Source organism: Melitaea cinxia, chromosome 6, assembly GCF_905220565.1.
Source record: "Melitaea cinxia chromosome 6, ilMelCinx1.1, whole genome shotgun sequence".
NCBI classification, from domain to species: domain Eukaryota; kingdom Metazoa; phylum Arthropoda; class Insecta; order Lepidoptera; family Nymphalidae; genus Melitaea; species Melitaea cinxia.
Window position 1 is genome coordinate 14,380,214 of NC_059399.1, and position 16,911 is coordinate 14,397,124.

Below are 16,911 nucleotides of genomic sequence, written 5' to 3' on the forward strand. Positions count from 1 at the left end.
GTCATTTGATTAACATTATAGTTGGCTTTAATATTATTTAGTTTTACGTAGATACATATTTAAATACGTATTTAAAACGTGTAACATTTTTTGATCTAGTTGCTATACAACATACAACATTTCGATAAACAGCATTTGTATGACCTCGCAGTCAGGTAGCATATGATAAAATAGATTGAATAAATATCTTATCATACATTTTTTGACTTACCAGAGTGAGAATACATAACAATCTAATTTTAATTATTATCATATATTTAAGGATGTATGTAAGGTCAAGTCCGCAGTGCATCTAAATTTTTTTAAGTTACTTCATGTTGAAATATAAGTGCCGAAACATTGTTGACTCCATTTTATAATTTTTAATAAAAAATGTATAGTTTTTCGTATAATTAAAAACCGACTTCAATTACATCAACAAGTAACACATCGTAGGTAGACGATAAAACAGTCAAGTAAATACGTATTATTAGATATAACCCAAAAACTACTTATTAGATCGCAATCAAATTTAAATGAGACCATACGACACACACCACCTTTTGATTAAAATAAAAATCGTGAAAATCGGTCCGCCCGCCCAGTCAAAAGTTCTAAGGTTCTGATTCGAATTGAGGTTCTCCTCCTTTCTTGGAAGTCGGTTAAAATTGGTGGCTCGCGGCTCGCAGTGCTGCCACACGCACGAGCGCAGGCGGATTACGAGCAAAATTTCAAACTTGTCGGATCGTCAACGAATATACTCGGCGGTTTTAAAGTACGCGTACTTAGAGTGACACACCAGCGAAAAAGGTCGTCGAGCCACAAATTTGCGAACTTACTCGCACGTCTATCACCCCCTTTTCGATATCTCCTTTCTAACAAAAAACAAAATCGATTCACAAATTTGATATGCAGTTTCTGAGATTAGCGTGCACAAATGCACAGACAAACAGAGAAAAATTCTGACAATCAATGTACAGACAGCGACCCGTTACATTTTTATTATATGTATTGATTGTTTATAGGTAGATGAACTTGAGGTTTTGATTTTGGAACGAAAGGTAAGTTCAAAAATTGTATAAATCTCTGACGTGTTGCAATAACTAATTGACAATGAATGTACACGACATTTGGCTTTTAATAGATTAAATTATACTTTGCACTTAGTAAAAAATTTGGCTGCATGAATTTATTATTAGACTATCTAATTTAGATTATTTTAAGTAAAACCTCTCCGCTTTTTCATTGCCACATGGCCTCTACACCAAACCTAACTCTGATAACCATTATTATATAAATTGCATTGCGAGTCCAAAGAGGTCTCACAATATACAAGTACCTACTTATTAGTTGACACTTTGATAAATCATTACACCTATATTTAATATTTTTTGATTTTATACCTACACTTATTTTTTTCAAATGAAAATATTTCTGTAAAGATGTCAATACAATATGTTAGGATATACTATGGACCTAACGATTCATTTAACACAATAGCACATAAACCACAAAAATTACGAGGTATCCGCGGTAAGCAATATTACATATAACTATAACTGCTCAAAATGTCTGACCCTTACTTAGTCCACGGTTAAGCATTTGGCTAGTCTTTAGATTAAGACCCGTCGAATTAATTTTGTAACGAAATCATGTCGGCAAACGGTCGAATTTCGAGCTTAGATAAGATAGGTTAAAATTTTGTTTATTCGACGGGTCTTAATCTAAATACTTACCAAGCATTTTCTTCAGAATGGTTGACGAATATGATTTAAGAGGAAGGAAATTAAGGTTTAAGTTTTTTCTAAATTTTTTGGAATAGTTTTCCAACATCTTTGACTCGCTCTCTGTACAAGATCAAACTCAAAACACATTTTCAAGAAACCGAATGTAGACCCAAAATCGCTTCGGAGGACTTCTAACAAATTATGTTTTGCTTTAGGAAAAATCATCATGATGATGATAATGATGATGATGATTGGGAAAAATATTATATATTTTAATAATACATACATATACTTGTGTACTTCCATTATGATCATATCGAAAATATATTACACACGATGTTATTTTGAGAATTTTCATTTTAATTATGCTTTTTTACTAGAACATCTACAAAAATTGGGATTTCGCGTCGACCTCGTGCCTGTAGAATACATAAATTACTGCATGTTAGAAATGTGTGGACATGAGGTAAACAGTTTAAAGAATACTACACAACATTACTAATTTAATTTAATACCTTTAAAACATATTTGTCAAGTGTACAGTCTTGGTGAATAAGGTATTTTATTCAGTGGTGTAGCGTGGGGCGCTGCCAGGGATCCATGGACGGCACTTGAAACACTATTTGGCTGCAAAATCACCATAAAATCATCGCGTTCGCAATGTTGTAGCGGAAGCATAAAAGTCCAAACGGGAGGAGGCGATATGAAATCGAGTACCATCGATGTACAGTGACACTACGCTCACAACTAGTGTGATTACTATCAGAACTAGTTTAAATCAATACCTATGTCAATATTAGAGTTCACTATCTCAAACGTGGTGATGTGCATTACGTAGAATGTAACTCATTTTCCTTTTAGATGGCCGATCTTAAGCATTGGGATTACTAGGAAAAAAATATAAGGACTACTTTGTAGATAATAATTTTTTGATCAATAATTTTTGGTTACTCTATATTTTTGATAAAACTTATCGTACATAGTAGACGCCGCGTTGGCGCAACGGTTACAGCCATGTATTATACATGTTGCGCTGGCGGTTGCGGGTTCGATCCTCGCACATGACAAACATTTGTATTGGCCATACAGGTGTTTGCCGTGGTCTGGGTGTTTGTGCGGTCTTTGTGGGTCTCCCCACCATGCCTCGGAGAGCACGTTAAGCCGACGGTCCCGGTTGTTATCATGTACACCTGATAGCGATCGTTACTCATAGTAGGGAATATATCCGCCAATCCGCATTGGAGCAGCGTGGTGGATTAAGCTCTGATCCTTCTCCTACATGGGGAAAGAGGGCTATGCCCAGTAGTGGGATATTACCGGCTGAAGCGTTACCGTACATATTGTTTTATACATAAAGTAGGTAGTTACGGTTCGCAAATTTTCGGTGCGCCCCGAGTAGCTAAAACCCACACTACGCCACTGCTTTCATATACGTCAAAATGAAAGAACAAGACTTATCTCGTAATCGGACTGATAATTATATCGTTTTTTGACTTGGACTGTAACAACATTTAGAAGTGCGCCTTAATAATTTAGAAAAGGTTAATTTAACACAGGAATGTGTGGCCATACTTGCCATGTTTTCCATCAACGTTCAAATTGCGCTGTACTTGCTGTTTTACCCGACTTTTTTCATCATTACAACCTGAGTTTTATTTTTAACTAATATAATAATTAAATAATAATTCGTAATCTATTGTTTAATTGCCTTAACAATAAATTTATTATAATAAATGTAGATTGCAAAATTTAGATGATAGTAAAAAACTTTTTGCATTTCAGGTATTTAGGTGTAACATAAACAATCTCTCATTTAACACATGCTCAGAACGCGACCCTGTCTGTCGTCGGGCTATCATCGCTGTGGTCGAATCGTCGGCTAAATTCTTAAGAGCCAGAAGCTACCTCTGGTCCTGGGCCCTTTTGGACAAACAAATGTTCAGGAGCGGATACTCTCCCAAAGCATATTGGGCATTTGATTTGGATGAAAATTTTGACACTTGTTTGGAATGTGTTACATGCTGTGGAGTTATTAAGAGAAACGAAAATTAATTATGCTTTAATGTGCACGTTCCCATTATTTAAGGGTCCTTTTTTTTCAATACATGGAGACTACGGACAATTTATATTTATTTTCCCTTTTTTTTTATTATATTTTTTTTTTGTTATGATATTGTCATTGATATCAATTCAAAAAAGCCTACATGTTATCTTTATAGATTCAAAAAAGATAAAAAACTGATCAATCAATCTTTTTTAAAGAGTAACATTTCATTGTGTATAACCAAGCAAGATGTTCATTCCATTTATAGAGTACTAGCTCCCTGCGCGCGCTGCTACGCTTTTTCTTTTTTTTTTTTTTTGGTCGTTACCAACTCAGAAACCTTTGTGGGCTCATACACAACACTTTGCTGAAGATCATGACATAATCAAATGCATAGCTTACGATTCTATAAAGGACATACAGACAAACATTCATTTTTGTATATATAGATAGAAAAAAGTGTAATAGAAAAGAAAACAATGATTTTTGATTTGTTATATTGAAACAAGTTACAAGGCTCCCGAGTTCAGTCCGCTAACAATAAATTAAATACATTTATTTTATGTTTTGAATCATACATCAATCACGAACAGACAACAGTTAACCAATCTTATTATAAAATCGTTTGGAAACGAACACACTTGTGGGGCCAAGCAGTATGAGAACTGTAAGTGAAGTACTCCTTTAATTACAATTTTTTTTTTTTAAATCTAGCGTTAGAATTTATCCACAAGTATTGTACGTCAAACAGGCGCAAGCGAAAAAGCTTCATTCAATATAACATACTGTGAACGTAGCTTTAGTAAGATTCCTATGTCGTCAAACTGAAACTGCTTGGTCGCACTAGTGTGTCCCTCTTTTACTCTCATAGCAATTTACATACGGTCAGCAAATACACTGTGATGTATATATTTATTTAAATTTTCTGATTTACATTTATCTATCGTAATATGATCGTATATTTTATTTGTTTCTATATTTACATTGTTGCCTGGTCTGGTTTAAAAAACATTTATACAATCTTCAATGCATATTTCATTCAATTTGACCAATTGATTTTAATTGATATAGGAAACAAGTCTGTATATGAAAAAAAATATACAAAAGAGTTAACTATAATTTTATCAATGACAAGCAAAAATTTCTTTGGAAATATGCATAAATCGATTCGCACAGTGAAAAAAATTACTTTTAATTTCTAAAATTAAAAAAATGTTTAAATTCGAACATAAAATATTAATGTTAATAAAAACGCACGGAACACATAATGCATTAAAATTGTGTTTTTTTAGACGTCGTAGGAACAAAGTTTTCAAAATCGACAATTAATTTGTCAAATGTTTATACATTTTGATCGGCCTTAACATTGATTAAGTCTGATTTTAAGGGAATTTACAAAAACTGGATGAATATAACTTTAACGCAACAGTGACTTGTTCCTTACGTTTTTCTTTTTTTATTATTATATTATAGAACCTTAAAAATAAGGTATACATCGCATAAGATCTTAAGCCGTATTTTAAACCGAATAAATTTTTGTAATATAAAAACTTCAAATAAACATTACATCGGTAAGCTAAGAAAAGAACTAATTATGAGGTCGATATAACTAAAATAAAGTATAATTGTTTAGAGCCGACTTATATAACCAACTAACTTATTAAATTTACATTCGAATACACATAAATAATTTTAAAATTAACACTTAATACCGAAACTGCAATAAAACATTGCAACAATAAAGTCCGTGATATTACAGACACGCCCAAAACATATTTTAAGATTTTTATACAAATACTTTTAAATGAGGAATAACATTTTTTTTAAAAGAGTAAAAAAATCGAAATGGCCGTTAAAAATATAAATTATTCCGATTTTCCGTCTATCGAACTAACTTTATTTTTAATATTAACTAACAATAACGTTGCTAGCGTGTCAAATGACGTGAAATATATGTTTAAAAATTAAAGTGTTTAAAATTGATTCTTTTATAACACTTGTTATGCCTATGTATGCCGTAACAACTTTCTCTTTATCGGTATTTTACTAAGGTTTAATATATTTATTTTAGAGATCATGCGTCAAATTTTTATCTTGCACTGGATTTTACTGACGATAACGGTTTAAAATGGTGCAATGACGTCATATGACTTCTAAAATAGCAACTCAACGAAAGATGCTCGAACAGAGGCATCTTAAAGTAATACGCCTTTTAACGAACAATTTTAAACGTTTTCTTTCGCTGACAGCTGTCAAAATACAGTTGACCGGTGAAACTATCATTATATATTGCTATTGGTTCATTGCAAAATTTTACCATTGTGAAGTTACTGTGATTTTATTTCGATTACGAGAATAAACTCTATTGGATATTAAATTTCAATACATTTACCTACTCTTTTTTTTTATTAAAAAACAATTCAAACAATAATAAACTTTTTGTAATTTGTAAATTATGGCTGCGTTCTGAAATGCGATGAAATCGATTACAGCGATGTCATCGATATCGACCGTTCCGAATTGAAATTAGTGTCAAATCATTGTTCAAATCGGAATGCACTTTTTAGCGCTTTGAGCATTGTTTTTGTCAGTTTGACGTTTGTTGAGGTTAGTTTTTCGAAATTAAATTAATCCACAAATTCCACAATATACTACTAAACGTAGTGACTCTTTGCAATACACTGAGAGATGACTACGCACGCACAGGAAATGGAGGAAGAGAAAGAAACTCGATTACTTTTGTTATTAGAGGATTCCGACAGCGATTTTTGCCCGATTTATATATATATATATATATATATATATATATATATATATATATATATATATATATATAATATGTGTTGTTCTTGTTTCCATTTTTTGTTGTTGTTCAATTAGTTATTGGACAATAGACAACCGACAAGAAATGTCAAAAGTGGCAAAATCATTGTAAGCGCAATATGGCGACGTAATGACGTCATCTGTGACGTCACGTGAGCATTCGATGGCACGCTCAGGATAAAACGGAACGGTTCTGTGATCGCTGTAATCAATTTCATCGCATTTCGGAACGCAGGGTATGTGTTTTTTCCTTATTTATTCTATACGGCTAAAGATAAAATATTGTCATTGTAAAAATGTATTCTTGTCATATATTCACGCAGCTTTTATTTAATAATATTGAATAGTAGCTGACCCGACAAACTTTGTATCACCATATTTCTTTTCGTGAGTCAATCATAAACATCTAAATTTCACATCCAAAGCTTTCGCCTAATTATTGTGTAAAAAACTTTACAATTTCTCTTATTAATTTAAAACCATTAACTTACGACAAAATCCATTTCCTACACTTGCGTTTTGTATTACTAAGGATTATCGTGCTATAAGCGCTTGGTTGCGAAGCCCTAATTTTGGCAATTTTTATACTGGATCAAAGTGATCCCTGTATGAATATACAATTCGATTGAAAGCGTGTTAGCGTGTCAATACAGAAAATGTACTGATTGATGGTGATTTTATAGAATATGAATAGAAACAAGTAAAATTGTTACATTCCGACCACTTTATTACAAAAGTGGTACGACACGAGATTTCATTACAATTTTAAAGTCGTGACGATAAAATATCATACACTATTGACAGTAAGACCTTCTTATAAATTTATATCGCGTCTTCAATATAATTCAATATATATTACACGCAATTAGCGGAACTATAGTAACTGTTGGTGATAGTCTTAAACGGAATACCGAAATCATTAACAAGTTAGGGCAGTGTCACAGTAACGTTTGGCCGAGCGACGTTAACTCGAGTCACTATCTCACTAACTCACTAACTTGATCACTCATTTCACTTGAGTCTTAACGTGTTGCAAGAATTCGTAGTACGAAAACGCGGACTCGACTCGGTCTTCGATCAATCGCTCCGTGAAAAGTTGTCGTGATGGTGAATTGTCCCTGGAATAAATGATTCTCATTAATATAATAAATACTATGAAATATTTATTTATACTATTTAATTCCGTAATATATCAATAACATACAAACACGGTTGTGTTATAGGTTACTGCCGACTTTTGTGATTACATGTACTTTTTTTTCTATAGATATAAATATTACTTATGTAAATAAATACGTAAGCAACTAGCACCTACGAAAATATTTATCAAGTACTGTCACAGAAACAGGTTGATAGTCTATCAATCAAATTTACTGAGGTAGGGCACAGCTGGATATATCCTGCTCAAAATCTGGAGCTGTCCAACTGGGGAAGTACTTCAACCTCACAGAACATCACTAGCTAACTAATATTGCTTTCAATACAAAGAGCAAGACGCATAAGGCGATGACAAACTCATGTCATGTCATGTCACGTCACGTCACGTCACATTTCGTCACATTACAGAGATCCTGGAATGATGGAGGTAGGATCGGCAACGCGTTTGGGATGCTTGTGGTGTTGCAGATGTCTGTAGGCTACGGTAATCTTATACTAACAGTGACCCATACGCTTGTTTGCTATGATAATTTCTTGCTTATGAGAATATGTTATACCGACCAATATTTGTAGTTATTCCTTTTTCATTCTACTCTAGGAGTCATCCCATTTAGTACGAAGTGTTTATTTCACATTTCTTAACAAGTAATACACACAATACATACATACTCGTACATAATAGTGATTTATTCATTAAAACACCTCAAATATAAGCTAAATAAACTTACAAAATAAGTACAAAAATAATCTTACCTAAGAATTAGTATACTAGCTGGATAAGGTCGGTCATCGTTCAGTTTGTCGATGAACAAATGAAGTAGCTCGTTTCCTTCGTTCTCTATCCTCGGTAGACTCCTTGCCTCATCTGGTAGTTGACTGAAGGCCGCCACACCAAATGTCTCAGACAAGAAGGCCGGAGTGGCGGCGTGACATACGTATATTATCATCGTTTCACCGTCGTCTAAGAGATACGCTCCGTTCATATTTATCCTGTAACAATATAATGACTGATGATGATGCTTGACTTGGGGAGTAGGCTAGTGAATGCGTGATGAGCGTTACGAAAAGTGCCATCGGGCGAGGCGAACGGAATTTGACAGGGAGATGTGAGTTAGTGAAGATAGAAAGAGGGAGTTACGTTTCGTATATTACTGTAGGAACTAAAGAAGTTTTAATTCAGGCGTGTGGTCTAAAGCACACTAGTTTTTACTGTATATATTTTTTTCTTTATTAGATTTCATTTAGAAATATATTATTTAGGAATAACAATTATCTTAATACACTTCTGAGTAGTCTAGTAGTATTTTACCTAATAGTGATTATATTAATCATCTAATAATGGCTTTCATTTGCTTTAAAGCTTTACTAAAACAGAAGATAAATAACAAAATTTCCGGCACAGTCAAAACATACAAGAACCTGACCCCAATTAATATAACCTTGTAACCCTCTTAGCGTCAGTCCTGAAGATGAGAGTCGTCACCCAAAACATATGTGCCTTGCGAACTACTTTTTACTGATATTCCACATTTCGGATGAAAGCAGACGCAACGAATCAGATTACGAAACACGAATATGAAGGTTTTCGTGCTCCATTGAATAGCGCATAGAGCATAGTCGGACGCGTTGAGCTCGTGGTCGCGATCACGATCAGGCTCGTGGTCTCACGTGGCGCGATTACCTTTCTATTGTACACAAGAGCATACCTCTCAGCGGAGAGCTGTAGACGCGGCGGGTCGGGCGCACCGGGGTGGTGGTCGCGATCACTGTCGTGGTCGTGGTCGTGGTCGTGGTCGCGCACGTGGTCGCGCAGCGCGTGTATGGCGTACAGGTCGGGGTGCACGGCGCGCAGCAGCGCCGGCAGCGGCGCGCACTTCATCATACACATGTCGGCTACGCGCTCATCCAGACGTGTCGATGTGCCGGTACGGAACGCTTTCTGGAATTATAACAAATTAAACTTAATGAAGTAGCCTTTTACGTGGTACACATTCAGTAAATATGGTATTTATTTAAATTAACAATTAAAATATACTTGAGAGAAGGTAGGTAAATATACTTGAGGTAAGGTAGTACTTTTTACTTAAATAAGTCTAGATATATCAATACTATTGTTTTATAGTAGGACAATTAAACAAGACCAAGATTGGAAATTTGCTCTCTCACCTTATTATTTCCAACCTTGTCTAAATAATAACTAACTAAAGATTAGTTTTAATAATAAATAAAACTTAATACAATTATTACTCTTCGGTCACGTCACTTCGTGTCACATCCACCAGTCTACCATTACAGCAGTGGCTCACTATAGAGCAATCGAAAATAAACTGCACGAGGATGACAGATTGACATTACATTACATCACGTCACGTCACTTCATGTCACGATACTAACCCACATCAACAGCGCCAGTAAATAGAGGCAGCAGACGCAACGTCACAGGGCAGTGGAGGAAAGTAAAATGCAGTGCCGTCACGTCACGTCACTTTATGTCAAGTCATGTCACGTCGCATCAAATCATAGCACGTCATGTCACTCACCTCCCTCGCTTCAGCAGCGCCAGTATGTAGAACAGTAGCAGAAGCAACGTCAGAGGCGCGTACAGAGCAAATCCGTCAGTCTACCATTATAGCAGCGACACAACATAGAGCAAGTAAGACACACGAGGTGATGACAAACTCACGTCATGTCATGTCAAATTTCGTCACATTTCGTCACATTACAGAGATAATGATGGTAGGGTTAACGATGCGCTTGCGATGCTTCTGGTGTTGCAGGCATCTATAAGCTACGGTAATCGCTTACAGCGTACGCGTACTTCAGATGAGATATACGGTTGTTTGCCGATCTAGTTGTATAAAAAAAAACGAGTGTGTTTTAGACCACGCGACTAAAGTAAAACTTTAGCTCCATCTACTTATATCTCCCTATCAATTTCCTTTCGCCTCGCCCGATCACACTTTTCGTAACGTTCTCGTCACGCATTAATCAACTTACTCCCCAAGTCAAGCATGCGTAAAGAAGTTTTACTTAAAAAAATACGTCACGTCACGTAACGTCACTCACCCGCTTCAACAACGCCAGTATATACAGCGGGAGTAGGCGTAACGTCAGAGGCGCGTGTAACGCAGCAGTGGAGGCTCCGACGGGTAAGTTCTGTGCAAGACGATGAGCTGATAACACGTCTACAGCAGCATTTATTAGAGCCTCCTTAGCTTCCGACATCGATGCAGTTGCGCAACGATCCACGGCTGTTGAAAATAAAAATTAAAAAAAAATTACATATTTTTATGTGAAAACGGAAAGCCCATTCCACAGTGGACAACTGTCTTAAGAAGACTTACTTTGTCCAGAAATCTACCATAAAGAGACTTGATTTTTGATAACATTTAAATAAGCGCCACTACAATCAGTAATGTTTCAATAAAAAAAGGGAATTTTATTGATAAATATAACAAAGTTGAGGTGAAATATTGCCCGAAGATAAAATATCTTTACTATGGTCAATCGATCCGAATATCGATTTATAAACAAATAAAATAAACTCAGATTAAGTAAAAATAACGGGCCGCTGTTGGTAATTCTATATAGAATTAACCAAAAGAAAACATTTATTATAGAATCAATGTGTACGTTTGTTACTTTATTCAGTGAAGATTTTAAAACAATCGTCTATCGATTATTTTTATTTTCGTAACCGATTTATCGATTTAATTTTTTTGTGACAAGTGGCAACACTGATGACTGCTATGACATTTTTCAAAATAATGAAATATGATTCTGTTGATCTGTTTACTGTTCGTTTGTTGCTTGTGCTCAATGAGGATGCGTTTTGTATAATAAAATAAATAATAATTTTGTTAGCAGATTTGCAATTGAATTGTATTATTGCAACTGCATAGTAGGGAAATGCCCGGTATATAAGATAATAAATACGTAGTATAAATGTTATGCCAATCTATAATGGTTAAAAGATACTGTTGAAAAAATCTCTTATCTCAAAACGCACCAGAACTTGTTTGTCAAACTTAATAAGCTATATTTGAAACACACCTGTTGATATACTCTATATCTTATTATTATAAATTATTGAAAAACTCGGAAAAGCCCTTGAATTATATTTCTTTCATGCACATTTTAATAATATATAAAATAGCCACAAAGTTTAAAAAAAAATTTTCTACAATAATGGCGCCATTTTAAGTTTTTTTCCTAGATATCTAATGTTCTTAAGATTTTAGAACACTCAATTTTTATACGATTTTTTGATGTCCACATTGGGCCTGAGACACTATGGAGAGTGGGCATTCCCCTTTATTGTATACTTGATTTCGATGATGAAAGAAAATATCTATGAGACACGTTTCACGACTGTTCTGGTGTAACGATGCGTGTGCCGTGTCGGCGGCGCTCAAACACCGACAATCGCGGGTTCGATTCCCGCTCGGAGTGGATATTTGTGTCAATACAAATAATTATTTCCTGTCTGGTTGTTAGTCCTTGTGGGTCTTCCCACTGTGCCTGTGCCGTTAAATCGTCGGTCCCGGTTGTTATCGTGTACACCTGACAGCGATCGTTACTCATTGTAGGAAATATATCTGCCAACCCGCATTGGAGCAGCGTGGTGGATTAAGCTCCGATCCATCTCTAACATGGGTAAAGAGGCCTATGGGAGCATATGGAGCTGTGGTATACACATGGATCATATGGATTGGTGGAAATGTTTGGAACACTATTTGGAACACTATTATACAAACAAAATGTGAAAAGCCCCCATCAATCGCACTTGTGCAAGTTATTCAAAGATCGCATGTATAGTTTTTTTTGCGTTTTTCAGTCGAACAGTAAGCTGAAGCATATGTTTCATAAGAAATTTTATATATGTTCTAGCTGTGCCCGCGGCTTCGCCCGCGTTAAAATCAGTGAGTCAAAAAGTTTTCCCGGCAAACTTGCCACGATGTCCTTAGATGACGAGGTGGCTTCTTCCGGACCGGGACAGATATAATATCATAAATAACGGTCCGTTATTAAACAGGTTTGTTATTTTTGTTGGCGTCCTGTCGTGTTGGTGCATTGGCGCGTTAGCACGTTGGCGTGTTGGCGTTTTGGCGTATTGGCGTGTTGGCGTATTTGCGTGTTGGCGTGTTGGCGTATTGGCACATTGGCGTGTTGGCGTGTAGGCGCATTGGCGTGTTGGCGTGTTGGCGTATTGGCGTATTGGCGTGTTGGCGTATTGGCGTGTTGGCGTGTTGGCGCATTGGCGTGTTGGCGTGTTGGCGTGTTGGCGTATTGGCGTATTGGCGTGTTGGCGTATTGGCGCATTGGCGTGTTGGCGTATTGACGTGTAGCATGTTGGAGTGTTGGCGTATTGGCGTGTTGGCGTATGGGCGTGTTGGCGTATTGGCGTGTTGTTGTGTTGGCGCATTGGCGCGTTGGCGTGTTGGCGTGTTGGCGTGTTGGCGTGTTGGCGTATTGGCGTGTTGGCGTGTTGGCGCATTGGCGTGTTGGCGTATTGGCGTGTCGGCGTGTTGGTGTGTTGGCGCATTGGCGTGTTGGACTGTTGGCGTGTTGGCGTATTGGCGTGTTGGCGTGTTGGCGCATTGGCGTGTTGGCGTGTTGGCGTGTTGGCGTATTGGCGTATTGGCGTGTTGGCGTATTGGCGCATTGGCGTGTTGGCGTATTGACGTGTAGCATGTTGGAGTGTTGGCGTATTGGCGTGTTGGCGTATGGGCGTGTTGGCGTATTGGCGTGTTGTTGTGTTGGCGCATTGGCGCGTTGGCGTGTTGGCGTGTTGGCGTGTTGGCGTGTTGGCGTATTGGCGTGTTGGCGTGTTGGCGCATTGGCGTGTTGGCGTATTGGCGTGTCGGCGTGTTGGTGTGTTGGCGCATTGGCGTGTTGGACTGTTGGCGTGTGGGCGTGTTGGCGTGTTGGCGTATTGGCGTGTTGGCGTATTGGCGTATTGACGTGTTGGCGTATTGGCGTATTGGCGTGTTGGACTGTTGGCGTATTGGCGTGTTGGCGTGTTGGCGCATTGGCGCGTTGGCGTGTTGGCACATTGGCGTGTTGGCGTGTTGGCACATTGGCGTGTTGGCGTGTTGGCGTATTGGCGTGTTGGCGTGTTGGCGCATTGGCGTGTTGGCGTATTGGCGTTTTGACATGTTGGCGTATTGGCGTGTTGGCGTATTGGCGCATTGGCGTGTTGGCGTATTGGCGTGTTGCCGCATTGGCGTATTGGCGTATTGGCGCGTTGGCGTATTGGCGTGTTGGCGTATTGGCGTGTTGGCGTATTGGCGTGTTGGGGTGTTGGCGTATTGACATATAGGCGTATTAGCACATTGGCGTGTTGGCGTATTGGCGTGTTGGCGTATTGGCGTGTTGACGTGTAGCATGTTGGAGTGTTGGCGTATTGGCGTGTTGGCGTATGGGCGTGTTGGCGTATTGGCGTGTTGGCGTGTTGGTGTGTTGGTGCATTGGCGCGTTGGTGCGTTGGCGTGTTGGCGTGTTGGCGCATTGGCGTGTTGGCGTATTGGCGTGTTGGCGTGTTGGTGTGTTGGCGCATTGGCGTGTTGGACTGTTGGCGTGTGGGCGTGTTGGCGTGTTGGCGTATTGGCGTATTGACGTGTTGGCGTATTGCCGTATTGGCGTGTCGGACTGTTGGCGTATTGGCGTGTTGGCGTGTTGGCGTGTTGGCGCATTGGCGCGTTGGCGTGTTGGCACATTGGCGTGTTGGCGTGTTGGCGCATTGGCGTGTTGGCGTGTTGGCGTATTGGCGTGTTTGCGTGTTGGCGCATTGGCGTGTTGGCGTATTGGCGTTTTGACATGTTGGCGTGTTGGCGTATTGGCGTGTTGGCGTGTTGGCGTATTGGCGTGTTGGCATGTTGGCGTATTGGCACATTGGCGTGTTGGCGTTTTGGTGCATTGGCGTATTGGCGTGTTGGCGTGTTGGCGTATTGGCGTGTTGGCATGTTGGAGTGTTGGCGTGTTGGCGTATTGGCGTGTTTAAATTAAGCGGACAGTAAAAAAAAAATGTCGATGTTTCCGATTTTAGTAATTTTCCAATATGCAATGAATCAAAACTAATGAATGAAAACTATTGCTAACGGGCGTCAGATGTAGCCCGGACGACGCCACTGACTACTGCGCTCAGTCAGGCGTTATACACATTATATAATTTATATGTAGAAAGCCGGTAGAGATAACTCTAGAAGAAGTCTCTTCCAGCTAATCTGCGGTAGTTGTTTTATTTATTTTTTATTTTGTTACTGGACTTTCATTTGGACAAAATATCTGTTGTTACGGCAATAAAATATATAGCCGCCCCCTATCTTCCCGTGAGTGTCGTAAAAGGCGACTAAGAGATAACATAGTTCCACTACCACCTTGGAACTTAAAAAGCCGACCGGTGGCGGGATAACCATCCAACTGCTGTCAAACGCCCTTAGCAGTGGAATATCAAAAAATCCTTGCTAAATTTTATCTTTGTCCATCCTGGATGAATGGATCATCCAGAGGTTTTTGAGTTTTCGTGATGAGTAAGTCAGTGACATTTCTCTTTTATATATATAGATTACGATGAATTATTTGGACTCCTTTTCACCATCTATAGAGCATACATTTTAAATTTCGTCTCTTACTTTAAAAACATAGGCCTTTCATACAAACTTCCGACCCCCGTTTTATCTTTTACGTCCTATACAAAACCTACAATCAAAAAAGTCAAATTTGAAGTTTGTAATTTTTATAGTTTCGGAGACTTCGTGATTGAGTGAGTCAACCTACCATCCCCCGTTTTAATCCCAAAAGGGAGTTGATTTCTAAATATACATTATTTTGACACCTGCTCACCATCTATAGAGCATACATTTTAAATTTCAAGTCTCTTACTTCAAAAATATAGGACTTTCATACAAACTTCCAACCCCCGTTTAACCCTTTAGGGGTCGAGTTTCGTAAAATCCGTTCTTAGCGGATGTCTACGTTTTATAAAGAGCCTACCTGCCAAATTTCGAGTTTTTAGGTGTTATAGTTTCGGAGATTTCGTGATGAGTGACCTTTCGCTTTTATATATGTATAGATAGATAGATAGATTGACAACAGATTGACATTGATAATTATGTATCTATAAGAGTACAATAAATGCAGATACTTAAAAAAGTACAATACTACAAAAGTACAATACTTATAATAAAACTGTAACCAGTTCGATTTTGACCATCGAAGATGGAAAAAAGGTCTGGAGAATATTTTAATAATTATAAGGCAAAAAGTTTCCTGTCTACTACCCTACCTACACTACACAATGAACTTGAATGAAACTTGATATGATTTGAGTTCATGCTACAAGCTAGGCCAATATATGAATTTTCACCCTGAATTCAGTAGTTAACTTGGGTATCGAGATTAAAATAAAAGTCAAAACGGATGGCGAAACGAAATCGCAGTTAATAATTGTGTAGAATAAATTTTAATAAATAATATATAGAACTTACCCATTTTACTAAGTAATCCAATTATACACTGTTGATCGGCCGAATGTAAAACGTCTGGTAATGTATTTGCGATAGGTAAAGCTAATGTGTGGACACGTATCCTTCTTTCACCTGAAAAAATTAAAAATACATGATTATTATAATTTTATACGATCATTTATTAGGTAATTTTCATTTTCGATACTTCAGAATTAATCTACAAGTGAAACACCATTTTTACTCATACTTTTAAATCAATGTAGTTATTAAACTTGATTAATGGACAGTCTCAAATATATATCTATCTCTGTCTTTGTTAACTAGTTGTATGTTATTGTACATAGGCCTCCACAAGTCACGCAGTGGACTGTGATAGGCTGAAGTGATGATGATGATGAACCATACCTTTACTGCTAGTATAGAGCAGAGCTGCCTGGAAACAAACTTGCTGTAGATCCGATAGTGATTCATCTATCGTGAGTTGCATTCCAAAACCAGCATCCGGAGACACATTGGGAAGAGACAGGAGATCCGTTGACCTCACGAAGAAGTTACCGTGGAACGTGTGGATAGATAAACCCCTAGAAAAGATAGGATCCATTTAGCCATAGAATTTAGTCACATTATAAGCCATGTATAGAACCTATGCTCTTTTATAAACACAATCTTACACATAATGATATACACATACTACATTGCGTAGTTCATATTA

The 16,911-nt window shown here is 37.6% G+C and overlaps 2 protein-coding genes across 2 annotated transcripts in view; one reads left to right on the forward strand and one right to left on the reverse strand.

Annotated features, from left to right (window-relative positions):
* LOC123654414 (protein transport protein Sec24A) overlaps positions 1-16,911 on the reverse strand; it is a 42,745-nt gene that overhangs the window by 5,243 nt on the left and 20,591 nt on the right. The window contains exons 10-15 of the mRNA XM_045590322.1: positions 16,605-16,780; positions 16,221-16,331; positions 10,794-10,982; positions 9,438-9,666; positions 8,485-8,721; positions 7,572-7,691 (exon numbers count right to left, since the gene is read on the reverse strand). Of these exons, the coding sequence (XP_045446278.1) occupies positions 7,580-7,691; positions 8,485-8,721; positions 9,438-9,666; positions 10,794-10,982; positions 16,221-16,331; positions 16,605-16,780 (1,054 nt within the window). The 3' untranslated portion in view covers positions 7,572-7,579. The remainder of the gene's footprint in view (positions 1-7,571; positions 7,692-8,484; positions 8,722-9,437; positions 9,667-10,793; positions 10,983-16,220; positions 16,332-16,604; positions 16,781-16,911) is intronic.
* Positions 1,422-3,973, forward strand: LOC123654415 (UPF0728 protein C10orf53 homolog). The gene is made up of 3 exons (XM_045590323.1): positions 1,422-1,512; positions 2,087-2,172; positions 3,489-3,973. The coding sequence occupies exons 1-3, from the start codon at positions 1,422-1,424 to the stop codon at positions 3,756-3,758; spliced, it is 447 nt and encodes a 148-aa protein (XP_045446279.1). The 3' UTR covers positions 3,759-3,973.

What these genes read in the sequence shown, in the direction of transcription:
- LOC123654415 (XM_045590323.1), top strand. Translation starts at nt 1,422, where the DNA reads ATGTCAATACAATATGTTAGGATATACTATGGACCTAACGATTCATTT. An exon ending in AAAATTACGAGGTATCCGCG is followed by an intron (nt 1,513 to 2,086) that starts GTAAGCAATATT and finishes CTTTTTTACTAG; the next exon opens with AACATCTACAAAAATTGGGA. An exon ending in TAGAAATGTGTGGACATGAG is followed by an intron (nt 2,173 to 3,488) that starts GTAAACAGTTTA and finishes TTTGCATTTCAG; the next exon opens with GTATTTAGGTGTAACATAAA.